Source organism: Leptodactylus fuscus, chromosome 1 (assembly GCF_031893055.1).
Source record: "Leptodactylus fuscus isolate aLepFus1 chromosome 1, aLepFus1.hap2, whole genome shotgun sequence".
In the NCBI taxonomy this organism is placed as follows: Eukaryota; Metazoa; Chordata; class Amphibia; order Anura; family Leptodactylidae; genus Leptodactylus; species Leptodactylus fuscus.
The window spans coordinates 196182694-196210667 of NC_134265.1; the positions used below are offsets into that span (position 1 = coordinate 196182694).

The 27974-nt window shown below is 42.2% G+C and overlaps 1 protein-coding gene across 1 annotated transcript in view; it reads right to left on the reverse strand.

Annotated features, from left to right (window-relative positions):
- The window catches only part of MAP1S (microtubule associated protein 1S), a 49321-nt gene extending 21644 nt beyond the window's left edge, over nucleotides 1–27677 (reverse strand). The window contains exons 1-3 of the mRNA XM_075281076.1: nucleotides 27440–27677; nucleotides 14914–15015; nucleotides 3682–3764 (exon numbers count right to left, since the gene is read on the reverse strand). Coding sequence (XP_075137177.1) covers nucleotides 3682–3764; nucleotides 14914–15015; nucleotides 27440–27554 — 300 coding nt within the window. The 5' untranslated portion in view covers nucleotides 27555–27677. The remainder of the gene's footprint in view (nucleotides 1–3681; nucleotides 3765–14913; nucleotides 15016–27439) is intronic.
- Between the last annotated feature and the right edge of the window lie 297 nt (nucleotides 27678–27974).

Genomic DNA, 27974 nt, shown 5'->3' on the forward strand with positions numbered 1-27974 from the left:
ACCTAATATATGTATGTTTAATGTTCTTTAATTACTTTTATAGGTAATCTAGGGAAAGGGGGTGATTTGAACTTTTATATATTTTTTATTTTTTTAATACTTTTAAAAACTTTTTTTTTTTCTTCTGTTACATTTATGATCAGACCCCTTAGGTACCTTGAAACCTAGGGGGTCTGATCGCTCATACTATTCACTGCAATACTACAGTACTGCAGTGAATAGCAGAATCCCAGCACTTCTATTAGACGATGCCTCTGGCATCGTCTAATAGATCTCGTGCAGAGACAAGCCTGGAAGCCTTCAATAGGCTTCCGGCTGTCATAGCAACCGATCACCGCCCTCATGTGACGTTCAGGAGGGCGGCGATCGGCGAAACATGGCGGCGCCCATGCCGCCGGCGCCGTTTACACACTGCGGTCACGTTTGACCGCAGTGTGTAAAGGGTTAACAGCAGCGATCTGCTCGGGCACCGACCGCTGCTGTTATTGGCAGGTCCTGGCTGTATGATACAGCCGGCATCTGCCCTGTATGGAGCGAGCTCAGCGTGTGAGCTCGCTCCATACATCCCCATGCGACCCATGACGTACAGTTACGTCAAGGGTCGCTAAGGGGTTAAAGAGGAGAGCCCTAACAGATCCAGAGCGGTTAGTTGTTAAAGACACTGTCAGGAATGGAGATCCGCATAAACCCTGTCAAACCCTAGTAAATCTGAAAATATTTGGGGGGGGGGGGGCGGGGGTTGCTACATAGAGAATAAAATTACTCCATTCCCTGCATAAACTGCATCTAATCCCAGGAGGACTTCTATTACCCATGTAATTCCTTTCGCCTATTAGACAACATACTGTACGTTTGCTCTCGTCAGACAGAGGTGTGATGTAATACCCCTATGAGACTAATAAGGCCATTTATTGACCCAAGAGTTTACCAGTGTCCAGATCCTTTGAGCCAAAACAGTTGCATCAAATACACAAACACTATCAATAAAAGTACTAGGAACCCTAGTATTAGTTATGGACGACTTGTCAGGCTGGTCATTGCTCAGCGTCACGGCTGGGCCGTATGGAACACCTCCTCTGACAGTATAGCGCTACCCACAGTACTGTGAAGAGCTATCTGCAATTGCACAGATCTCTTCTCCTGGGGCCCAAAACTGAAAAGCTGCGTTGAATTCAGTGGACTGTATGCTTTCTACTGGTATATAAAACCTTATGTGCCCGAGGACATGAAAGGTCCTCTTTAAAAGAGGTTGTCCAGTAATTAAGATGTTAGAGCCAGCGTCCCTTGTAATAAGTGATCAGCTCGCTGCATCTTCAGATTCTGCAACATAATAGTCCGTCTGTTGACCCTGTGACCTGCTCATCTCGTGGCCTCACCCCTTTTAAACTGAACATGGCCACATCTACCTTTATTTTTGTCCCTACCACCCCAGCATGTACAAGATCCCACCCACCCAGACTAAACTCCCTGGTGCCTTTGATTTTCACCCCCCACAGGCTAGTGCAGAGGAGATATGGGTATATTAATTTCCATGTACATTTGTATGGGGAGAAAGTGGCGCAAAAGAAGTGGAGTGAACACTAATGGATGAAATCTGTCTAACCTCGGCATTAGCCCATTCAGTCTGTGGAATGGAATACAGAGGCATCCAGTTTGCTCTGGGGTGAGAGAGGAAGTTGGAAGTTGTTTAAAGGGATTCTACCATTAAAACAAGTTTTTTTCTAATGACCACGTCGGAATAGCCTTAAGAAAGGCTATTCATCTCCTACCTTTTGATGTGGTCTCCGCCGCGCCGGTCATCTGAAATACCGGGTTTTTCCCGGTATGCTAATGAGTGTCCGGCAGCAATGAGGGCAGGCCCCAGCACTCATACGCAGATGGAGGCGTCTCCACTGCTGCCGGATCTGGGAAATCCAGCCACATCTTCTTCCTGATCTGCCTCCTCCCCTTCTGTGTCCTCTTCTTTCGTCGTCATGGGCAACACATGCGCAGTCGGCTCTGACAGCGAGAACCTGTTAGAGCCGACTGTGCATGCTGGCCGGCGGCCATATTTGCGAGGCCGCAATTGCGTGCATGTGTAGTATGCTCCGCGAAGTATTTGCCGAACAGAGTGTACTGCGCATGCTCAGTAAGGTCCGTACAGCCCTCCGACGTCTGGATGAGTGCACTTGCGCATCGGAGGGCTGTACGGACCTTACTGAGCATGCGCGGTACACTCTGTTTGGCAAGTACTTCGCGGAGCATGCGTGTAATTGCGTGGACGGATTGCCCAGTTCCGGCAGAAGTGGGGACGCCACCATCGGCGTATGAGTGCTGGGGCCCGCCCTCATTGCTGCTGGACACTCATTAGCATACCGGGGGAAAAAAAAACGGTATTTCGGATGACTGGCGCGGCGGAGACCACATCAAAAGGTAGGAGACGAATAGCCTTTGTTAAGGCTATTCAGATGTGGTCAGAGGAAAAAAAAATAAAAAAAAAAATAAAAAAATTTAATGGTAGACTCCCGTTAAGTTTATATTTTATACATCTCTAATTGTATATATGTATTCGACTCCTGAGGGTGGATACGTGGTGTTTTCCTCCAAGAGATGTAGGCCCCACATTACGGAAACAGTATTTTATTGCAGATTTTGTTGTGGTTTATTGCACCAAAGTCAGAAGTGGATGTAAAAAAAGGGAAGTATTTATATAATTTTTCCATTCCTTTTCAAGCCATTCGCAATGAGGGACACCATCACCATGGTGAAGAACTAGGAGACAGAGGTCAGATTGAAGGGGAGCGTGACAAACAAAGGACATAAAACCATCGTGAAATGAAGAAAATGTTGACGATCAAGTGCTAAGAAAATGTGTAGCTAGGCATCGTGAGTGTCAAATGGCAGGGATCTGCTAGACTGCAGAGATGCCACCAGCGATTGTAGGGATTCCAAGTGTCGAAACCGCTCAGTTCCAGGAGTCATCAACACTGGCAAACCAGACCTCCAGGAAGGAGAGCAGCTGTTGCCTCTTTTCTTCGCCTATAATGTTTTTTCCTCCTTCCCGTAAGGTTGTTTTTAAAGTATACCTAATAAAAGGACTTGATTTTTAAGAGAATTTCATCAAATGGCGAGTGCCCTTCCTGCTTTACTCTTTTCTTAAGATACGTTGTTTTGCCTACACCTTGGAACGCTGAGCACCACCAATACTTCAACAGTATGTTAAAAGAAAATCCTTAATCTGGTTTAAATTTCTCTGTTTAAGTGAAGACCTTCAAGAAAATACACTTTAAGAACTAGCAGTGCCATCCATTTTCTTCTTTTTTATATATTTATTTGTTTAGACAAGTCTAAAGTTAGGGAAACAAAATCCTTTGAGTGTTTTGTTAAACAGATTGAGTCCTGTTAGGGTTGAATGATTGAACTATACCAAAATCAAAACATTTTACCTCTGTCATGATTAACTAACAAGTTTAGAATCACCTCTTTTTACATGTCATGCCCCCTTTTTTTTTAATGCAAACCATGCCATTGGAATTAGTTTTTGCTTATTCACATATCAGCAATCATTCAATAGCATACAGTTAGTGACTGCAAAATAGCAGTAATCAATGTAAGCAAGCTTACATAGATTAATTTAGCCAATTTTCAGTTCCGATTAATTGCCCAGCCTTAGTTCCCATCGTTACATAAACCTCAACATACCTCATCACATACTGATATCTTTGAAGGATTAATCAGAACCAATGTCTCCAATGTGTCCCCTGCATGATGGAGACTTCTTTGCCCTATAATCAAATACAACAATTAAAATAATCAGTAATTGACATTTAATACTTTCAGATCAGTTTCTTACAAAATTTGAAAAGCAATTTAATAAGCGTAGCAGGGGAATCATGCCTTAGCAATAATACCGTATTTTTGGACAATAAAAAGCAGTTTAAGCGAGGGGGAAAAAAAAAAAAAAAAACCCAAACAAAACACACCACTTGTTATATACCCCTTCACACACAGTATCAGCAAAAAAAACAAAACCAAAACTGTATGATGTCCCCTGTCAGTGCTTCTCCCCACACACTGAGGGGTCCCCCCAGTATAAAGTCTCATATTATGAGGGGGCACCATTGAAACTTTATACACTGTGGAGGCCACCAATGGGTTTTTTGTGTATGTGAACCTTAAATTTTAGCTAACAATCCCCTTTATCTTCCCTAGCACACTAGTTTGGGACACTGACACCCCTCCCCCCCTTTTGACCATTAAAAGATAATTAAATTGTAACCATTTTATTTATTTATTGCTTTTGTGTCGTGGGTTGTTTACGGAACATTTTTATAATATACTTACCGGTAACTAACCTCTCTAACTGGCTTTTAATAGAAAACAGACTAACATTCTTACTTTTAACCCTCTAACTGAGCTGTTAGAGGAAAATCCGTACACATTTGTATTGCCAGTACGTAGAACTGTAGCATAAAAGGGCATATAAGTCACTTCAAATGTCTACCTCCAGTTTTATAAAATGGGTTGTCAAAATGCTGCCAAGACAGCAGTATGAGCTATAAAATATCACTAGTTATCCCCTTCCCAAACACCTGCCATACTATTAAGGTGGATGCCAGGTCTTTAACCCCTTAAGGAAGCAGGGTCTCGACAACATTTTTCATACTTTCCCTCAGTCTTCCAATATTTATAACTGTCAACATAGCTACGTGAGGGCTTTTTCTTTGCGAGTAGAGTTGTACTTTCATTTGCCACCATTTTGGGGTACATGTAATGTTTTGTTTAGCTTTTGTTTACTTTTTTGGTTCAACGTGAAAACACAATTCTATCAATTTTTTGCATTTTGTTTTTACGGCGTTCATTCTGCATTAAAAATTACACAGCTGCTTTGTTTGACAGGTCATTATGAGTACAGAGATACTATATTTGCATTTATTTTTACTACCTTTTACAAAAAACTTTTTGCAAATGTACAGATTCCCTGGGGTCACCGTATTCTGAAGCCTATAATGTTTTTACTGTACTATTGACAATGATATGTTAGGGCTCTTTATTTATGGCAATTTATCACAGGGGGACTGAGGAATGACGATCTTGTCCCTAGACCACTTGGATGCCATGATAGAGAACAATAGTGAACAAACCGCATCATGAAGATCAAGTAACTCACCAGACAGCTCAGACAGTTATGGAGAAGATTAAAGCAGCGTTAGGTTATAAGAATATATTCCAAGCTTTGCGCATCCCAAGGAGCACTGTTCAATCCATCATTCAAAATGGAAAAGTATTCTACACCTGCAAACCTACTAAGACATGGCGTCCACCTAACTGACAGATCAAATAAGGAGAGAACTGGTCAGAGAAGCAGCCAAGAGGCTGGATGAGCTGCAGAAATTCACAGCTCAGGTTGGAGAATTCGTCCACAGGACAACCATAAGTTGTGCACTCCACAAATCTGGCCTTAATGAAATAGTGGCAAGTAGTAAACTAGTGTTGAAAGAAATACATAAGTAGTGCTGTTTTCAGTTTGCCACAAGCCATAAAGGGGGCACAGCAAATACAGTCATGGCCAAAAGTTTTGAGAATGATACAAATATTAATTTTTACAAAACCTACTGCTTCAGTTGTTCTAATGGCAATTTGCATATACTCCAGAATGTTATAAAGAGTGATCAGCTTAACAGCAATTACTTGCAACGTCAATATTTGCCTAGAAAATGAACTTTATCCCAAAACAGATTTCAACATCATTGCAGCCCTGCCTTAAAAGGACCAGCTAACATCGTTTCAGTGATTGCTCCACTAACACAGGTGTGGGTGTTGATGAGGACAGGGCTGGAGATCAATCTGTCATGATTAAGTAAGAATGACACCACTGGACACTTTAAAAGGAGGCTGGTGCTTGGCATCATTGTTTCTCTTCTGTTAACCATGATTATCTCTAAAGAAACACGTGCAGTCATCATTGCACTGCACAAAAATGGCCTAACAGGGAAGAGTATCACAGCTAGAAAGATTGCACCTCAGTCAACAATCTATCACATCATCAAGAACTTCAAGGAGAGAGGTTCCATTGTTGGCAAAAAGGCTCCACGGCGCCCAAGAAAGACCAGCAAGCGCCAGGACCGTCTCTTAAAAGTATTTCAGCTGCGGGATGGGCTACCAGCAGTGCAGAGCTTGCTCAGAAATGGCAGCAGGCAGGTGTGAGTGCATCTGCACGCACTGTGAGGCGGAGACTCTTGGAGCAAGGCCTGGTCTCAAGGAGGGCAGCAAAGAAGCCGCTTCTCTGCAGAAAAAACATCAGGGACAGACTGATATTCTGCAAAAGGTACAGGGAGTGGACTGCTGAGGACTGGGGTAAAGTCATTTTCTCTGATGAATCCCCTTTTCGATTGTTTGAGACATCTGGAAAACAGCTTATTCTGAGAAGACGAGGTGAGCGCTACCACCAGTCTTGTCTCATGCCAACTGTAAGGCATCCTGAAACCATTCATGTGTGGGGTTGCTTCTCGCCAAGGGAATCAGCTCTCAGTCTTGCCTAAAAACACAGCCATGAATAAAGAATGGTACCAGAATGTCCTCCAAGATCAACTTCTCCCAACCGTCCAAGAGCAGTTTGGCGATCAACAATGCCTTTTCCAGCATGATGGAGCACCTTGCCATAAAGCAAAGGTGATAACTAAATGGCTCAGGGAACAAAACAGAGATTTTGGATCCATGGCCTGGAAACTCCCCAGATCTTAACCCCATTGAGAACTTGTGGTCAATCATCAAGAGACGGGTGGACAAACAAAAACCTAGAAATTCTGACAAAATGCAAGCATTGATTATTCAAGAATGGACTGCTATCTGTCAGGATTTGGACCAGAAGTTGATTGAGAGCATGCCAGGGAGAATTGCAGAGGTCCTGAAGAAGAAGGGTCAACACTACAAATACTGACTTGCTGCATTAACTCATTCTAACTGTCAATATAAGCTTTTGTTACTTATAATATGATTGCAATTTTATTTCTGTATGTGATAAAAACATCTGACAAACACATAAAAACCAGAGGGCAGCAGATCATGGGAAAATATAATATTTGTGTCATTCTCAAAACTTTTGGCCATGACTGTATGTGAAAGAAGGTGCTCTGGTCTAATCACATTCAGCACTCTTCCCAGGGTGAAGTAGGGGGAACAAAAGGGTCATTACTGTGCTTGAAGCACGAAAAACCATCTTGAGTATGTTTTGGTACTCAGTATATGAGCTTAAAGTGCAGGTTCTCAGCTTTAATTTGAAGATATTCATATCAAAATTGGAAGAAGGGTTTTTAGGAATTACAGCTCTAATATGTAGATGTCTCTTTTCAAGGGACCAATGATAACAGGACAATTATCTGAAAAGCTATTTATTGGTCAGCATGGGCTATTCCTTAGTTAATCCATCAATTAAAAGGAGTAAATCCATTAGAGAGATATTGGAAATGATAAGAGTGGCCTAATCAACAGTAGGAGCTTTAATATATCAGACATTTTTTGGAATATTCTATGGCTTCTTAGTAAGGCTGGGCTATTAATTGAAAAATCAGCAAAAGCAAGAATCAACACTGATAACAGAGTATGTCAGTTCCACAGAGGGGAGGGGATAGAAGGGAAACAGCCTGCTAACAGGACAAAAGCAATACAAAAGTACAACATAGAAAATACCATATCATTTTAATGCTGCTCTACCCCTAAACAATTGGACCAAAAAAAAAAAAAAAAAAAAAAAAAAAATGCTAGTGTTAACACTCCCTAACATATACGCTTCCAAGGACCATATCTTTTGAAAAGGTGGACAGATTAAATAAAATAAATAAAAGGTCGAATTGTTCAGGGGCGCAGCGACAATCAAATGATGTAAGGGGGCAACACTGTGGCTCAGTGGTTAGCACTGCAGCGCTGGAGTCCTGGGTTCGATTCCCGCCAGGAACAACATCTGCAAGGGTTTTTTTATGTTCTCCCCGTGTTTGCGTGGATTTCCTCCCATTCTACAAAAACATACTGATGGGAATATTTAAAAAAAAAAAAAAAAAAAAGTACATTGTGAGCTCTATATGAGGCTCACAATCAACATTTAAAAAAAATTAAAACAAAATAACCCAAAACAAATGATGTATGGCATTTAGCATTTTGTACTTGCTGACAGGTCCTCCTTAACTGCGCACACACACAGTCCTAAAATGGTTAAAGCAACAAAAATGTTAACTGAGATTCCAGTGAAGTCTATGGTGGAAAATAACACACATCAGGGATGGAACAGCTGCGAGTAGCAGGCGTTCCCAGCAACAGAGATGTACTGCCTGAATAGATCAACAAATAGCACAACAAATGCAGTCACCCATACTGTGAGCATCTACTACATAACACTTGTCAGAACAGTTCATATTCTTGAAAAAAAGGGTGAGAAATATATACATTTCTCTCTATACATGTCTGTTTAATGCAACAGTTAACAGTCACCTTGAAAATGTGATCCAATGTGCAGACATAGTATAGGGCAGGAGGAGCTGACCACATTAATGTATAATGTAGTTTTGTGGTAATAGATTCTAAATTATTCTATTTAGGTTTTAGTAAAGGAAAATCTAATAGTGTACCTCCAATTATGAAGCCACTTTTCATAATTAGTGCACGATAATATAAGAAACTTTGTAATATCCCTTATTAATGTAGTAAATTCAGAAAAAAAAAAAGAAAAAAAAAAAAAGCTGCATCAGTTAATCCGCAAGTGTGTCTGCAGACTTAAGGGGTTTTCTGAAGAAACAAAAAAATAAAAAACAAAATATGGGGGCCACGATAGGGAAAAATGTACATTGTGAGCTCTATGTAGAGATTCGCCATTTCAGTGTGCAACATGTTGTGCCCGACTTATGTCAGCAGAGACACTCCAAAAACTGGTAAGCGGGTATCCCTGGCACAACGGCTTTTAGAGCGTTCATCTCTGATACAAGTCGGGCACAACATATTAGGCACTGAAAGGACGTTTTCCTGTAAAAATGGTCATTTTCACCTCTCACAATCAGCTTTGTATTCATTTATGGATAATAAGTTATAGCAACACTTGGGGGTTAAAAATGCTCTCTGTACCCCTGGAGAAATCCTTCAGGGGTGTAGTTTCCAAAATAAGGTCTCATATCAGGGGATTCCACTTTACTGGCGTTTCAGCTCTACAAAAGTGTCATGGCATCCAAAAACCAAACCGTCTGCGCTCCAAAAACCAAATAACCCTTCTTCCTTTCTGTGTACGGCTGTGCCCTAATATCAGTTTATACCCACATATGACATTACGTCCGTTATCCTGGGTACACCAGTGTCATACATGGGGCATAATCTGCAGTTGGGGTACACAGCAGGGCGCAGAAGGGAAGGAGCGCTACGCAGCTTTTGGAGTACAGATTCAGATGTTTGGTATCTGGACACCATGTCATGTTTGTAGAGCCTGTAAAGTACCAGAAAAGTGGATTCCCAAAAGGAGTGACCTAATTTTGAAAACTGCACCCCTCAAAGAATTTATCAGGGGGCGTAGTGAGTATTAGTATCCCAGACGTGACTGCACAGCGGATGGCGAAGAGGGAATATATAAGCAGTGCGGAGTACACTGCAAACACCAAATTCCCTACTATATCCCAGTAGCTCCTATGATTGGGGGAGTCACTCTGGGGTCACTTCTGGTGTCTGTTCCCTCATAAGCTGTAAATATGGGGTGTCCCCTGATATCCGCTCGCACAGCTTATATATTCCCTTCCTGCTGCAGCCAGTTGTGTTCTAATACCGTATATACTCGAGTATAAGCTGACCCGAATATAAGCCGAGGCCCCTAATTTTACCACAGAAAACTGGGAAAACTTATTGACTCGAGTATAAGCCGAGGGGGGGAAATGCAGCAGATACTGGAAAATTTAAAAAATTAAAATGGTCAGAGTTTTTGGGTGCTGGGAAAGGGGAGGGGGTGTTTTGGTTGTCTGTCTGCCCCTTCCCTGAGCTTGAGGACTGTTTTTTCTTCCCCCACTTGGAATTCAGCCTGGCTGACTATAGGATATCTGCAGTGCTATTAACCCCTTCCCAATGGAACAGGAGCACTGCAGATTCCCTATATTCAGTAGACCGGGTAGTTTCAGACACAGGGATACCTAATGTGTTTGTATTTCACAGTCATTTTCTACTTTTATATGTATTCTAGGGAAAGGAGGGATTAAGAACTTTAATTTTTTTTTTTTTTTGCACTATTTTATGGGAGATTCTATACATTGATATTGTGGCTGGTCATAGACTCTCCCATCTTAAAAAAAAAAAAAAAAAAAATAAATAAATTTTTTTTTTGCTGACTCGAGTATAAGCCGAGGGGGGCTTTTTCAGCACAAAAACTGCGTTGAAAAATTCGGCTTATACTCGAGTATATACGGTAATTTGGCGATTCTTGCAGACGTTTGTCTTCACATTGTTAGATGCTATATTTTCTTTATTTTTCTGGTGACGTGGCTAAATAAGGGCTAGTTGTTTGCGGGATGACATGCATTTCGTAATGACGCAGTTTTGGGGTGTCTACATCTTATTGAATACATTTTATTAACCCTTTTTTGCTGGAAAAAAAATAAATAAATAAAAAAAAAAATCAATCCTGGCATTGAGTTTTACTTTTTAAATTTTACACCATGCAGCGTACAGTATAAGTAACATGTGACCTGTATCCTGCGGGTCAGTACGGTTACGGCGATACCTCATTTATAGTATTTTTTTATGTGTTACTAGTTCTGCAGAGGAAAAACATTTGGGGACATAAATCAATGTTTTTGCATCGCCATCTTCTAAGAGGTGTAACATTTTTATTTTTAGGTTGACAGTGTTGGTTGAGGGCTTATTTTTTGCAGGACAACCTGCGCTTTTTATTGGTACTGTTGTCGGGTGCATATGACTTTTTGATCACTTTTTATAGCATATTTTGTATGGTGAGATGGCGAAAAATCATTACTTCCAGCGAGTTTTTTCCGGGTTTTTTTTCCGGCGTTCGCCGTGTCCATTACATATTATTTCAGTTTTATTGTACAGATTGTTATGGACGCGACAATACCAAATATGCATGGTTTTTATTACTTTTTAGTTTTTTTTATATAATTCATTTTCTATAGAGAAAAAGGGATTTTTGGGCTTTATAACTTTATTAATTTTTTTCACACATTTTATTTTTTTTTCCATTTTTTTCACTTTTTCATGTGTCCATTTAGGACACTTCAATCAGCAATACTTTGCTGATATAGAATGCAATGTGAGACACAGCCTGCACGTGTCCCACATAGCATTTCGTAGCAGGATGTCAGGCTGTGCAGACGCACAGCCTGACATCAGAAGGTCCTGGCAGGATCACCAGGTATGTGGGGGCTCCGGTAGTCTGGGGTCACTGGCCAGACCCCAAACGACTTTTTACTGGGGGGTGCCGATCAGCTTCAATTGCCGGCGGATCCCTTTCGATCGCGCCGCGATCGAAAGGGTTAAAACGTCCAGTCGGACTCAGTTCCGACTGGACGTTATTGAGGGGTGGGGGAGGGGGGTGGGGTTAGGTGTTAGTAACACCTAACCCCCCCTCCCGCACCCCTCCCCCTGCCAAGGAGGTCTCTGAAGACCGGCCGTATTTTTACAATAGGCCGGTCTTTAGAGACCAGGATCACTGGCCGTAATTTTACGGCCAGCGGTCCTTAACCGGCTAGAGGATAAAACACTGACCCTGGTCATGTGATTTACGGTCCATGGTCATGTGATGAGCACACAGGTGCACAGCTGATTACCAGGCAGATGTCTGATTGTGCTGCGATTATAACGAGTGGCACCTGTGTGCTCATCACATGACCATGGACTGTAAATCACATGACCAGGGTCAGACTTTTATCCACTAGAAGTAACAGAATGAATGACAGCAAGCAGAGATCTAGAAAACCGGGAGGAATTGATACAGAAAGTATATTGGAAAATTGTATATCGTTTTATTGTACATGTGTTTGTCAATATTGGTCTGAAAGTGGCCAACCCCTTTAACTTCTCTCTAACTGACCCCCTCCTCCCGGTTTCTATTTGCTAGGCCGCCTACTACACCATCAGCCTACATCATTAGAATAAAAGATATCCGTCACAACACCTTTAACCCCTTAAAGACTGAGCCAATTTTAGTTTGCATATCTGTTTTTTCCTCCCCACCTTCCAAGAACTATAATTATTATTATTTTTTTTTTTAAAGGGGCTCTATCAGCAAAATCATGCTGATAGAGCCCCACATATGCGTGAATAGCCTTTAAAAAGGCTATTCAGGCACCGTAAAAGTTATATTAAACTACCCCCTGTTTTAAAATAATAACCTAAAAAAGAATGTGATCTACTTACGGATCGTGCACGCTGGGCGGGCATTCAGGGTGTGTCTTCATCTTCATCCACGCCTCTTCTTCCTCCGTTGTCCTCGGGTCCCGTCCTCCTCCAGCGCTCACGAATGGATGTCCATTCGCAAGCGCCGGAGGAGGATGGGACCCGAGGACAACGGAGGAAGAAGAGGCGTGGATGAAGATGAAGACACACCCTGAATGCCCGCCCAGCGTGCACGATCCGTAAGTAGATCACATTCTTTTTTAGGTTATTATTTTAAAACAGGGGGTAGTTTAATATAACTTTTACGGTGCCTGAATAGCCTTTTTAAAGGCTATTCACGCATATGTGGGGCTCTATCAGCATGATTTTGCTGATAGAGCCCCTTTAAGAGTCACATAATGGCTTATTGTGTGCAGGACAAAATGTACTTTGTAATGGAATCATTCAATATCCTGTACAATAAGGGGTAATGCGCCTTATAGTCCTGCCTAGGTTCATATATAAGGCCCACCGGACTATAGGGCGCAGCGCTGTCCGGTGCGCCTTATGTTTACTACCGTATGTCTTACATTTACTATGTCTTACTTTCGGGGTAAGTCTTACCCCGATTAGCCCACCCCCCAAAAGTCCCACTACGTCTTACGACCGGGGGTGTCTTACTATCGGGGAAACATGGTAGAACTGCCTTAAGCAAAGAGGGGATAGTAACTTCAAATAGTTTACCTCTGGTTTTATACCACATACGCTACCATGAGTGAAGTGCTAGCTATAAAAGAATTAGAGATACCACTAGTTAAAAACACAGTTGGGAATGTGATTTTACATTCAGCATGAACTCAAGTTCAAATTCCCAAATGTGTTTTTCACTAGTGATAGCTCAGGTTCGGTAATAGCTAGTTCTCCAATATTAGCTTTCTTGTGATACCCAAACCATTTTTCAAGTCACAATAAAATCAGAAATACACCCATTTGAACTGACTGTGTCCCCTTTGTTAAAATGCTTCAGCACTGCATTTGCAATACAAATGTGTACAGACATTCCCTAGTAAAAGCACAGTTAGGCTTAGTTCACACGTAAGTAACGTGTGGCTTATTTTGGCACCGGAAAAAAACGCTTCCTAATTAGGAAGCTTTTTTTGACGTTGGCACGCTTTTGTAAAAACAGCTTCCAGGGGGGCTTTTTCCCCATCCTTGAAGAGAACAGGCCGCAAAAAACGCGTCGCTTTTTTACCACGCTGTTTTTAAACACGCCTCCCATTCACTTCTATTGCTTTCTTCAGGCAGAAAACACCTGAAGAAAGGTCATGCTGCTCCTTTTTCTCTGCTAGCAGAAAAAAAAAAAAAAGCTAGCAGTCTACATAGATTATTGTATGGAGGAGGATTAGGACGTGGATTCCGCTGTCAAAATCCTCCTCCATGTCCCTGTGTAAACTAGCCCTTAGAGTAGACCTGGGCAAAGCTCGGCCCCCGGGCCATATCCGGCCCTCTGACTGATTCAGTCTGGCCCGCACAGCTTGACTAGGGAGGCGTGTCTAGGTGGCGTGTCTTAGTGCCGGCAGGACAGTTCAAGAAGATGGAGACATGTGGAGCGTGTCATAAGGTACTGAGAGATGTAAGGTGAGCTGCAGGGTGGAGAGTGCATCTGTGTCCATATGTGTGCGTGTGTCTCAGTAACCTAGGGGCAGAGATGGAAGGAGAATGTTATACTGGGGCAGAGATGGCAGATGGAGGGGGGGACATGAAATTGGGCAAATAAAGGGGGATATGAAACTGAGGGAGAAATGGAGGGGGGGGAGGGGGGACATTAAACTGCGGACAACTGGAGGGGGCATTAAACCGTGGAGGAAGCTGTAGGGGGACCTGTCTGCCTCTAGTCTCCCCCAGTTTAAGGTCACCCTCCAGCTACCCCTACGGTTTAATGTCTGCTTCCAGCTTCCCGATTTTAATGTCCCCCTCTAGTTGCCCCCAGTTTCATGTCCCGCTCCAGCTGTCAATTTATTGCCCCCCTCCAACTACCCCCACTGTTTAATGTCCCCCTCCAGCTTTCCCAGCTTCATGTCCCCTCTAGTTTCCACCAGTTTAAACTGGGGCACCAGGAGAGGGACCTAATACTGTGGGCAGTTGGAAGGGCACATTATAATGTAGGGGAATATAGTGTATGGGTGACTGTAGGAGGATTATACTTTGTGGGGGCACATGGAAAGATGATTGGGAATGGGCGGAGTCAACATAGAAGTGGGTGGAGCTAAATTTGCCGTGGCGCGGCCCTCTAGCATAGTTTCAATTTCTTATGTGGCCCCATGGGAAAATTAATTGCCCATCCCTGCCTTAGAGAGTTGATAGAGAAAATGTTACAGCCTGTTAGGAATTTAGACAGGATAATAAAGTATAGTAGAAACAGTTACATTTTAAGTCCATTTCATGACCTGTTGTTATGTGAATAGATAGGACAGCATTTGTGAATATAAAAAGTCCCGACCACAAAAGTTCACTCATTCTATATTTAACGTGTGAACTAGACAAAGACAAACACAGTACCCTGCAATAACTGGATAACCGTACCTTTAACCTCTGGGGAGAAAGTGGCTGAATGACGAGATACAAATAGTTTCAACTGTTCGTCCAAATTACAGATTGATGGATCTATGGCCCAGGAACAGAAACCTATATTAAAGAAATAAAAAAAAATAAAGTTTATTGTTCACATGAGAAGTACTGACTGTACTGACCAAATGATTTATTTATTTATTTTTTTATATATTGAGAAGCATTTTCCAGGATTATATTGAGGACTTCTCCTTAGACCTATACTCTGAAACCTTGCAGCCCCCACCAATCAGTTCTTTGAAGAGGCTACAGCCTACATTATATAGCAGCTGCACATAGTATTGCCAACAGTCCATGTGACTAATGTACCCGACTGTGGAGTTCAGTCTCACACTGATCTGATATTGCTGACTTATACTGGGGAAATCTTCAACATACGTAGCACAAAGTTTTCCGCACGAATCAGGCGGAGAGAAAATTACTTATTGCAGTACTTTTCTCTGTACATGATTCGTGTGGACACCACGCAGAAAACACACAGACCCCATTATCCTCCTCAGACCCAGAAGTCTCATAATAGAGTTATTTTACGTACAAAGGAAAAATATACTAGAACAAGGCCAAGTAACATTAGCTACAGTCTTGAAATTTAAAAAAAAAAAAAAAAAATTCACATGACCTTGACTGTGCACCATAGTGCACAATGGGCTCTACTCGGATAAAAAATTATCCACAATGAAATTATATTGTTTAAATCGTGAGGTCTGAGAAGGTTAAAGTCTAGGTGGTCCTGTGGTTTCTTTGCTACGCACTTTTTAATGCTTATAGGTTTCCGTCAGGGGGTCCCCAAGTGGTCTCCCCGAACAGAATACCAAACAAACATGTGAACCAGGCCAGTGTCATATGATTAAACTTTGCCCATGTTGAACTCTTTTTTTTTTTTTAGGAGGTGTGGTGCATTTAACTTTGTTTGGTTTCCACTTTTAGCAAATAAAAAAATTTGCATTTTTTTTAATAAAACATACTTTAAATCACAAATTGCATGAAGGAGAAGATGTTTACTTAAAAATAAATAAAAATATAGTAGAACAAGGCCAAGTAACATTATATATAATTTTTTTATTTCAAGACTGTAGATAATGTTACTTGGCCTTGTTCTACTATATTTTTATTTTTAAGTAAACATCTTCACCTTCACGCAATTTTGACAGAGATAGATAGATATTATAGTATATATTAAGCCGATGGCTGATCAGGTAATGGAGGGGGTGTACATCTCACCCAGACTACTCAGGTGGGTGAGATGAGAAAACTCCAGGAAGGTTTGTTCTCAGCAGACAACTTTCGTCTGCTGAGCATTTTGGTAAATGCTCAGTATTGGGCTGGATTTTTAGGAATGACAGGTAGGTTGGTAGTGGGACCTGTCATTCCACCCCCCTCCAGTTCACACTTTTTTTTTTGAATTTCTGTTATTCTAGGTGAGGTAACCTAGTCTATGTTTAGTTAGAGCCTAGCTGGGCAGGTATTCATTTCTGTATTGTTTCCTTTTGTTGCTGCACTACAGTTTTGAGTGAAAGTAAACTCTACCTTTGTTTTGGAATTAAAAAAAAAAAAAAAAAGGACTTGTGTGTCTATGCCACCCCAGACAAAAATATATACATTTAGTATAATTGTTTTTGATGTTGCAAAATTGAAAATTGATCTGGCCACCAGAGGTACAAAAGAACCAACAACTGTTTAAGATGGCCATACAACTTCAAATAGTGGACTCATAAGCAAAAAAAATAAAATAAATAAAAATTCAATATGCCCAGTCCTTCATTCATCCAACAATATCTGTCTGGGGAGAATTTCCACACCTCTATACACTTAATTAACCTCTTTCTGTAATATAGCAGATATGTAGTCTTTAAATATCGTGCCTTCTCTGAAGCAGATAGAGTATCATAACTGGTTTCTGCTGTTTCATACACTGGAGATCCAACAGTATTGCCCACAGTCGGACTCTAGCCCAAACGTGGGCATTAACCCTTTTATCAGGCCCCTGTTCCACCCCAGATACCACTCGAGTCACATACACACAATACAGTGTATTTTTTAATTCAGCAGTCTCATCTATTACATGCCAGTGTTGAAAATGGCATTCACACATCTCCTGTCTGTACAGAGCTATGCAAGCCATTATTTAAAGGGAGCTGTCTGTGATTTAAGTCGATGGCCTATCCATGGAGGTTTGACACCATGCAGAGTACATGTTTCACTATTATATGGATTGTTAAGAACACAACAATAACATATGTATTGTTTTTATAAATTTTTAGGCTTTTCTTTTATATAGGAAAGGGGTATTTTGGGACTTCATGTATTTGAGATCTAAAAAACATATATAATTTTTTTTTTTTTTTTTTTTTTTTTTTTTTTTTTTTTTAAACCCACTGTTTAGTGATGTCCCACTAGGGAACCTGAACCAGCGATGCTCAGTTAATCTATGGATGGGGGCTCCTTGCAGCCCGGGGTCACTGGCCAGACCACGGGCAGCAGAAAATACATAATGGCACCCCCAATCTCACCGTGGGGGACATTAACATAGTGGAACCCCTTGAATGCTGCACTCATGTTTGACCGCGGCACCAAAGAGGTTAAAAACCCCCATTGCAGCTCAACTCTCACTGGGAGTTAATGGAGCAGGTTTAAGATGTCATTTACAGTGAGTGAGCGGCTAGCCAGGGGCGTAAAAACACATGATTTTGTGTTAAGGCCCAGGCGGCCAGAACATACCATTATGTATGTGGCCATTAAGGGGTTAAATTTACATTTCAATGTAATCTTGTCTGACTTTTACAGCAAAACGATCCATATTTAAGCTGAAAATGGGGCTATAAGAATAGTCTGGACTAAGTCTGCTTTGGGGGAGCGGGCAGAGGATTCCAGTAGAAGATTTCAAATATCTTTCCAGCCATATTTTACTTTGAACAGGTAATACTACTGGCCTGGACACTTACACATTGTGCTTCATGCTACCCTGCACCCCTACTACTGTATTTACGTGGTCACAGAGAGAGATATTGCCAAATGGAGCAAAGCCATGTGTTCAAAACAACAGAAAGAGTCCTTGTGCCAGGTTGATATGCCTTGGGTGCCGACTCTGGCAATAGTGTTGGGGGTTGCGGATCCCTGTGATATAGGTTTCAAAAAAAATTTATGCACTATTAAATAAAATAAATAAATAAAAAAAGGAGTGTATCAAAACTGGGTGTTTGGTAGACATAATTTACCTATAATCAATAGTTGGGTGATATAGCCTGTTTCAGATATATCTTACCGTGCCAGTTCACTAAACTTAGAGGCTTTTTTTGTGTTTTTTTTTTTTTTTAAATAAGCAATATGCAGTCCATGCTATGCTGGCTCTTCAGCTACATGTTTCTTGGGAACTATAGAATTTTTACATTATTTATTCCCCCATTTTGGAAACTTGTTACTGATTATTCATAAAAGAAGAGAGGAAACCACGCTGCAAGCATTTGCTGTAGTGTTTCAGAGTAAGGGTAAACCATATGACTATAATACGAATGATGAGCCTAAATCTTGTGATTAAAATTAAAATTAGCATGGACAAGATATGAATATGCCTTGTATACTCCAATGCGGGGCTAAAGAGGACCTTTCACATCTTCAACGTGCAGTATTATATACCACTAGAAAGCCAACAGTGCCCTTTCTAGCGCTAAATAAAACCGCACGTTGATGAGGACGTGAAAGTCCTCTAACTGAGGTTTTGTGTTGTAAATGGACAGTTAGTAAAGTCTGCAGGAAGTAGCCGCATCCTGAGGCAAAAGCAGCATGTGTTAAAGGGATATTCCCATGTACATAATCATATCTATATTTGTAGATAATTAAAAGTTAAACATTTTTGCAAATATAAGTAATTGAAAAATTCTGCCGAGTTTTAAAGATTTTCTCTAACTTTCTTAGTGGTGACGTCTGTTGTCTTGATCGGTTGCCAATGGATACGACCACTAATGCAGAAACTTAAAAAATAATTATGTAGATGGGAATACCCCTTTAATGACATATTAATAGAAACAGACAGCCCCTTCAGTCTGGCTTTGTTCTCGTTGACTAGAAGGGTCAGTTCAGATTTTTTTGGCGAGGATTTTGACGCTGAATCTGCCTAAAAATCAGCCTCCCAATAGAACTGTATTGGGAGGCATTTTTTGGAGGCTGATTTGGAGTCTTTCAGCGTCAAAATCCTCGCCAAAAAAAACTGTTAACTGACGCTAATGAAAAACAAAGAAGCTTTCTTCAGTTACATTTGTTTTGTAACAGAGGGGGGTACTAACTGCAATTGTCTTTGATGCCTGGTGCAGTCATCCTGTGATGGATGAGCACAATGAATCATGGTAGTGTGAACCCACCTTTAGACCTCTATGGCATATCCAAAGATTATGCCAAAAATATCTGAAAGATGCAAGCCCCACCTTTTACCCTCAACCCTTCCCCTTCAAAGAAAAGCAGGGGGGGGGATGTGAATGGCGAAGTGGCCATCCATGAACTGCTCCCTCCATTACTTTCTATGGCAGTTATTGAAACAGCCTAGACCTAATAGAAGTGAATGAACAGTCCCATCTCCACACACAGAATTCAGTGGTGGGACAAACACCGATCTGATATTTATGGCATATTCTGTGTAAACCCCTGTGGTGCACTCTGTCCTATATAGGCTATCCCTGTGAGAACACATCAACTGTTAAGTAAAGTTCAGACATGAAGGATTACTTGAGTATGAGTAATAGATTTGAGTTTTCAAAATCCATTCACATTTACAATATTTTAACAATAAATGAGAGGGGAACTTTATAGCTTTAGAGTATGAACTGGTCTAGGTGATATAAGCACAGGCTGAGAAATAAAATCTGATTTATAGTCGTACAGGATTACCAAAAGTTTCCACCATCTGTCTCACTACATGTCCGCTGTGAATTTCTTCTATGTGGCATACTGCCATGCTACAGCTCAATTGTTAGTTTCTGCATTTATGGATGGCCCTCAGTTTCGAAGCTTGTGAACAAATTTTAAAGTATTTTACTCTGTCATGCTTTGTGCACAGATATTATTTTGCTTCAGTACTAATACAATATTGCTGTGACCAGTATGACAGAGATGGGTTCTTTCTAGTAGTTCACTTCCATAGTCCTCACAGATGTGGGTGAATTTTGGAGTTGTTCCTAACATCCCACAACAGGACAGTGGAAGCTAACAGGCTTCCCATTGAAGAATGCGTGGAAGTTTAGGCAGTAATGCTGCCAGCTATGCTGTCCTCAATAAACTGTAAGGTACCAGCTTCCCTGTGCAAGGACAGAATGTAATAGTGATACGACTCTACTCATATATAATAAAGTTTCTAAGGGACACTAAATCAAGTCTGATTTATTAAAAAAGGAGCCCATCCATCCTGATGCTGCCGACAGGTTTCCCACCCCTCACTTCATTTTGGAGATGCAGAACTAAGCACAGTTCTTTATCAGTACACGGTGGAAATGTTTAGTCTTAAGGAATAGGAGCTATAAAAAAAAAAACAAAAAAAACAAAAAACAAAAAAAAAAAACACTTTGCAAGTCTTCAGTAGGTGATACCTTAGGAACTAACAGCTTAATATCCTGTACAAGTGGTTTGCTCTAACCTTGCATGGTCAACACTTGTGCCGGTTTTTTGGGGGTACACTTAGCAGAGCAATTGTATTAGAAAAGTTTGGAAATTTACATTTCTGTCCTAAATTGAGTCCTATTTTTTTGTGGAAGATACTAACCGCTGCTCTGACACAAATGGCCAGTTAGAAAAAAGAAGCGTCAAAATATTGCCTGACGTGCACAAGTGGAAGGCCACTTTATAAATCACATTTGTCGTTTGCCTTAAAATAAAGTTGAGACCTTGTTCACATCTACATTCGGTATTCCTTTCAGAAGTCCACTTGGAGACCCCCCCGAACGGAATACCGAACGCATTAAAAAGCGGTTAGCTAAGAAATCACACAGATCCCATAGACTATAATGGGTCTGTGTTTTCCCCACACAAATCATGCGGAGAGAAAAGTGGTGCTTGCAGTACTTCTCTCTGTATGATTCGTGCGGACACTGCGTGGAAAACACATGGACCCCATTATATTCTATGAGGTCCATGTGCTTTCTTAGCCAACAGCGTTTTAATGCGTTTGGTATTCCGTTCTGGGGGTCCCCAAGAGGACTCCCCAAACAGAATACAAAACGCAGATGTGAAGCATGCCCAAGACTGATTCATGGCTTCACAAGTTCTGCTTGTGCTGCCCACTCTATAGTGTGCTGTAGGACTGGGGTACACAAACAATTGCAGCTGCATTGCACAACATTGTGACTGCTCCTATTTTGTTAAATCTAATTGGCTATGAGAATTAGTTCTCAAATGTCCTGAGGGAGGTCCCAATCGCAATATATGCTCCAGGTATCACTTTTACCCAGCTTCACTCTTTTACCCTATTAACAGTATCAACCTTTTCCATCATCACTGATATCCAAACTGAAATCTCACAACTGCTGATTGTTGTCACCGCAGCACATCTGCGATATGCCCCGTGCAGAGGGCAACAGCTCTTTCTATGTGTTCTACTGATAGCTGCTTTGTAAGAGGGGAAATAATCAGATTAATTTGACATTCCAGAGGAGTACAATTCTGATTTTTAGCAGAATAATGAAATCGCTGATTAGACCTCTATGCAGATTCTTCTGTCACCACACGCTATGCTCTGATTCCTTAGGCCAGGGCCCCACGGGACGTAAACGCCGCGATCTGCCCGCAGCAGAGACGCTGAGGGAATAATCGCGGCGTTTTACAGTGCAAGCAAAGGGGATGGGATTCATGCGAATCCCATGCCCACTTTGTGGAAGAAATTGCAGCGCGGACACGCTGCGATTTGCTAAGCCGTTGCGGCTTTGCAAATCGCAGCATGTCAATTATATCTACAGAAACGCTGGCGGCTTTCCCGTAGATATAATGTTAAGTGAAAGTCCGCAGAAGAAAACTGAACTTTCACTTAAAAGCGCTTCAGAAAGAACCGCAATGCGTTTGCCCGGTGGGGCCTTAGCCTTACTGTAGTCAATAGATGCGTGGTAAGCATAGGAAGCCAGTGTCAAATATATCTTATCCTAGGTTCTCACTTGTGCCAGCTATATGTCAGCTGCCAAACTATAGAAAAAAAATATTTATCTGTCTATATCTATCTATCTATCTACACATACACTGGGACAACCTGAACAGACACCTGATCCGTGGTTACCTGACTATCATAGGGTATGCCAAGTTTCCACCCAACAACGGCAAAAAATGCAAAGCGTTTTTCTCTCTGCATTTTTCAAGCAGAATGGGGAACGGAATCCCCAAGAGTAGAGCAGGCAAAGGTATGAACCTAGCCATAGTCAATTAAGGTCCATAAAACAAACAAACCAAAAAAAAAACGTCCGTTTATTGACAAATCGTTCCCACTCACCCCTTTATTCATTCTGAGCAGACAGAGAGCGAAAAACTGATTGCAAAACAAACAGATTACTATTTGTTGATATTCAGTTTGGAACTGCCTCGCATACCCCTCAATTATAAAAAACTTAAAAAAAAAACATTGCTGTCTGTCCTGCAAGACCAATGTTTTCGCCGCCCAAAAGAGCAGATACCAATTGGAAAAGCTTCAAACGCACATCTGCACATTGTTTTTACAGCCCATTGGAATCAATAGGTTTTTTAAAAAAAAAAAAAAAAAAAAAAAAATATTCAACACCAGTTTGAGATGTTCAAAAACAGACTTCCCATGGAGAACCGAATGCTGATGTGAAACAAGTCTGACCCCAGCTCTCTGTGCAAGCTTGCTAATATTTTGACTGTTATTGCTTAAAGAAACCAAAATTGAGATAAATGTAAAATTGCCCAGCCCCATCTACAATGGCACTCAACCACTTATTTTCATGGTACCAGTTAAGGACCGTTATTATGCAAAATTTTGAGTTTGGCTGAAACGCAGAAAATGTAGGTTCAGTTTACCATAAATTCATAGAAAATCTCTGTTAACAATAGCATGGGGGGGGGGGTTGGTACACACTTTAACGGCCTGAGGGCTATGGTACCCCTAAAGTGGTTTTCCAGGACAAAAAGAACTATTAGTACTATTAATAGGTGCACCCAAGCACCTTTAGCAGTGTTTTGAGCGATTTCTGGGTACTCTGAAGTCTTGGCATCCTCTGCATTTGTTTACGTCTACATCTTCCTACAACTCCCATGATTCGTTGATTCATAAGAGACTCACTCTCCCCCCTCCTGTTTCCCTAGCTAGCCTGCCTACCCTTAGCAGCCATCTTTAGACTCCTAGTTATCATTCAATAACCTTCTCCTTTGGCTGGAATATTGTAATCACCTCTGTATAACCCTCGCCTGTTATGGGCCCTATTTCTGCTTACCAATTCCCCACTACTGCTCACAGGCACCTCAACTTCCCTTTTCTGCATTCACGTGTGGAATCGGTAAGTAAGGCCATTGTCAATCGTATTTGTTGTCCCCAACAAATACTGCCATTATTCTGGGGTCTCTTTTCAGACCCTGGAGTATAATAAACAAAGGCCCAGGGGAGGTGAGCAAACATAAAAACCAGGGTTACTCACCTCTCTTACACTCCAGCATGACTACCTGCAATATTTGGGCCTCTTTAGTGACATTCCAGATGTCAGGTGGCCCAGGCCGGCATCATTATGCATTACAACGCCAGCCTAATCCATGTGACATTTGTGCCGACATTGAACAGGGTAGAAAAGCACATGGGAGAGGCAAGTACAACTGGTTTTTATTTTTGATCAGCTCCCATGGGCCCCCAAGTCATAATACTCTGGGAGCTAAAAAGTATAATAGTTCACGGGTGGTCCACTGTGGGGTATTGTACACAAGATCCCCCCCCTCCCCATTATACCACATGTGGGGGGCATTGATGGGACCATTATGTAATTGTTAACAAAGGCTTCAAACAAAGCCTTATTTTATTAATTATAAGTGACTGACGCTACTTTGGGGTCTCTTTTTTTTTTTTTTTTTTTCTCTTTTTCACCAAGGAATACTTCACTTGAGATGGTTGAGAACCTCTGCTTTCGAGGACACCCATGTATTGCCTTGAGCATAGAAGCTGTTGCAGAGAAAAAGTGTAGCCAATGATGGCAACACCATCACGACTGAGGTATAATAGCAGATATGGGTGGGTCGGGATTCATCTAGGTCAGTGTTTTGGTTGTCATCTAGATTTCAAAGAAGCAAATGGTTTAAAAGGGATCCTATCACTCACACACTTTTTTTCCCAGGTACCATGTCGGAAAAGCCTTAAGAAAGGCTATTTGTCTCCTACCTTTTGTCGTCTTCTCCGTGCTGCCGTTCGCCTACAATCCCGGTTTTTCTCGGTATGCAAATTAGCTCTCTCGCAGCACTGGGGGCATCCCCAATGCTGCGAGAGAACTCTCTCTAGCGCCGTCTCCATCTTTGTCCGCAGCGTCCTTTTCATCTTCTTCTGGCGGTGGCTTGTAATATCTAGGCCTTGGGCAGAGCAGACTGTGCATGGCCTTGAGAAAAATGGCCACTTGCACAGTATTTTAAGCGGCCATTTTTGCTCTGCCCAAGGCCTAGAACTTACAAGCCACCGCTGGAAGAAAAGGACGAAGAGGACACTGCTGACGGAGATGGAGGGAGTTGTCTCGCAGCATTGGGGATGCCCCCAGTGCTGCGAGAAAGCTAATTTGCATACCGAGAGAAACCGGGATTGTAGGCAAACGGCGGCGCAGAGAAGACGACAAAAGGTAGGAGAAGAATAGCCTTTCTTAAGGCTATTCTGACGTGGTACCTAGGAAAAAATAAAATAAAATTGTGTGTGAGCGATAGGATCTCTTTAATTAAATTTAGAATTTTTTTTTTTTAATATAGGGCTGGGCAATTAATCGAAAAATAACTGGAAATTGAAAGTCAGCTTAATCATTAATTGGGAACTTGCTGACATTGATTACTTCAATTATATTGCATCTATGACATCCTTTCCTACACTGCGATTGGCCAAAGTATATGTCACTATCCAATCAGGATTGCTGATATATGAATACCAGAAACCAAAATTCAGTCGCATGGTGTAACATATTAGTTAGGGGTGTAGTGTGTAAAGAGAAAAGGGAGGGGGGGGGGGGTCCTAACATCATTCATTAACGGGGTTTTCCCATCTCAGCCAGGCTGTATGCAGTGTCTGCTTCTCACTTCTGGTATTTCTGTCTCCCTCCTCCTGAACAGGACACAGAACACTGCTGCAGGTCAGCTAATCTGCAGATTCTTGTACAGAACAGACTCCGTGTTATCTATGCGTTTACTTATAGAGATAACTGACCGGTCTATCAGCAAAGTGCAATTATCTGAATGGATTTTGATTGTCCTGCTGGTAACCAATGGGAGGTATAAGGTCACATAGCAGGCAAAGAAAGCAGAATTTCTAAAGCAATATATTTAGGAAAATTTACATAATTTACCAGTATAGATAGGATCCTTGAGATGGGACAACCCCTTTAATCATAATTTTCATTTGTCTCACAGACAATTGTAGTTTATGATTTTATTGGAAGATTTTACTGTAGGGCTTAATGTTTATTTTTAGCATGCAGTGGTCTGTGGTAATAAGCATGATGCAAGTGCACAGCACAATAAAATGAATTAATCATGTGATCAAATGATTTGGGACGGAGGAAGCAAGAAGTCATAACACAACTGTCGTACAGCGCTCTGAGTTTGTCCTGTAAAAGAGCATAAAATAAAGAACCAAGTTTTCCTACGAACTGCAAGTGCCGTACCTGCTATACTTCTACTATGCTTTTTATTAAAATGAACTAAGGGGGTGTTCACACTACCGTCTGTGTCCGACAGCTAGTGTCTGCTGCCAATGGCCGTTCAAAATCTTGCACGGACATTAGCAGCGGACACTAGCTGTGTCCGTGACATTTTGCATTCATTTAAATGGCGATCGGGTGCATTCTTTTACTGTCCGTGGGTGTCCTTAACTGTCTGTTCCCAAAGATGTCCGACTCTTCAAGCGGACAGCAAAACCCGACATGCAGGTTTTTGCTGTCCGCTCTCCCATTCAAACAACGTGATGAAAGGGGCACGTGCCTCTGCTCAACTTAAAGAGGACCTTTCATCAGATCGGGCACAGGCAGTTTTATATACTGCTGGAAAGCTTTCCCGACCTGTGCCCAGTGTAAAGCGCTATCGGTCCCGATACCCTAGCGCTTTACAGTCAGAAGGGCGTTTCTGACACTTAGCCAGGGACGCCCTTCTGCCCAGCGGCGTCTATCGCGCTGTACAGTGTGAGCGGGGAGGAAAGCCCCAGTCTTAGAGCACAGCGCGATAGGCGCTGCTGGGCAGAAGGGCGTCCCTGGCTAAGTGTCAGAAATGCCCTTCTGACTGTAAAGCGCTACTTTACCGGGAGCGGTAGCGCTTTACACCGGGCACAGATCGGGAAAGCCGACAGTGTACTGAATTCAGCGCACTGTCAGCTTTCCAGCAGTATATAGAACTGCCTGTGCCCAATCTGATGAAAGGTCCTCTTTAAAGCCCATGGAGCTGCATTGCCCATGCCTACTTGCATAGACTCTCTTGATAGTGATTCATGTGCTTGTATGGTAGAATGGGAGAGTTAAAAAAAAAATAAATAAAAAAAAAAATATCAGTCAGGCGCTGCCTATTATGCCATGGACCCAGTAGGTAGGGCCGATTCCTGTGACGGGTAGGCTAGGTTAACATCTGCGTCTGCACTGAAAATCAGTAGAGAGCAAAGTGCTGCAGGAAGAACTTTTCCCCTCCACCAGTTCTAGTATAAAAACGGCTGAAACCAGTCGGACCCCATTATACTTTGGAGGTACCTGCTGTTTTATCGGATGGGTTCTCCATTGTTTTTGTCCTGACACAAGTGTGACACCTAGCCTTAGTACAAGGTCTTGCCTTGTCTGGGTCAAACCGAACAAGTTAGGATTGTATATAAGAAAGCTATAGTTCGCCTCTACTTCAACAGCCCAAACTGGCAGAAACCCGACAGACCCCATTAGAGTCCATGGGTCACCATGTTGTACGCAGACAGGTTTCCATCTTACAGATCCCCATGAGGTCTTGAATGACAGAGCCAAACAACTGTGAACCTAGGGCAACACTTCACTACAAGGTGATTCACACTGACACCTGAATAAACAAACACTCACACCCTCACTCCAGTCAGCAAATGTCTGCACACTCCAAAGTCACTTCAGTATTGGGTCAGGAACTGGGTGATACATAGGACGTGCAATACACACAGGGAGACATACTGGAAGCCCGCAATGTGGGCACCATACACAGCCCCCAGCCCTGCACACACTGGGACATAGAGCCTATACACAGAACTGTATGTACTACGCTGGAGAAGCAGGCGAGCGAATACGTGAGAGCTGTGAACATCACACCCGGCTCCACCCCGGGATCTCACCTCTTTTCAGCTCACTCACGGCCAGCTTCACTAGGCTGGGTCCCCGACACATCTCCCCACAGAGTACCAAACAGGAGCAGCACGGATGCCCGGGACCCGCCCGAGGAGCCGCCATCTTGCATGTGACATCAACACGCAAAACTGGACGGAGACTGGTAAAGGCTAAATACTAGACGCCGTAAGGACCTTCTGACGTCATAAGGTCACATGAACGGATAGGCGTGTCTTTACTTGTAAGAAGGTCCCTCCACTGTATCCTGTGTAGTGGAGAAACATGGAGAGATGTGAGGTGCACGATGTAGGGGGAAGACATGTGGACTGCAGGGTGTAGTGTAGGGGAGAGAGATGTGGGGTTCAGGGTGTGGGGGAGAGAGATGTGGGGTTCAGGGTGTGGGGGAGAGAGATGTGGGGTTCAGGGTGTGGGGGAGAGAGGTGTGGGGGAGAGAGATGTGGGGTTCAGGGTGTATTGTGTGGGGGAAGAGATGTGGGGTTCAGGGTGTGGGGAGAGAGATGTGGGATTCAGGGTATAGTGTGT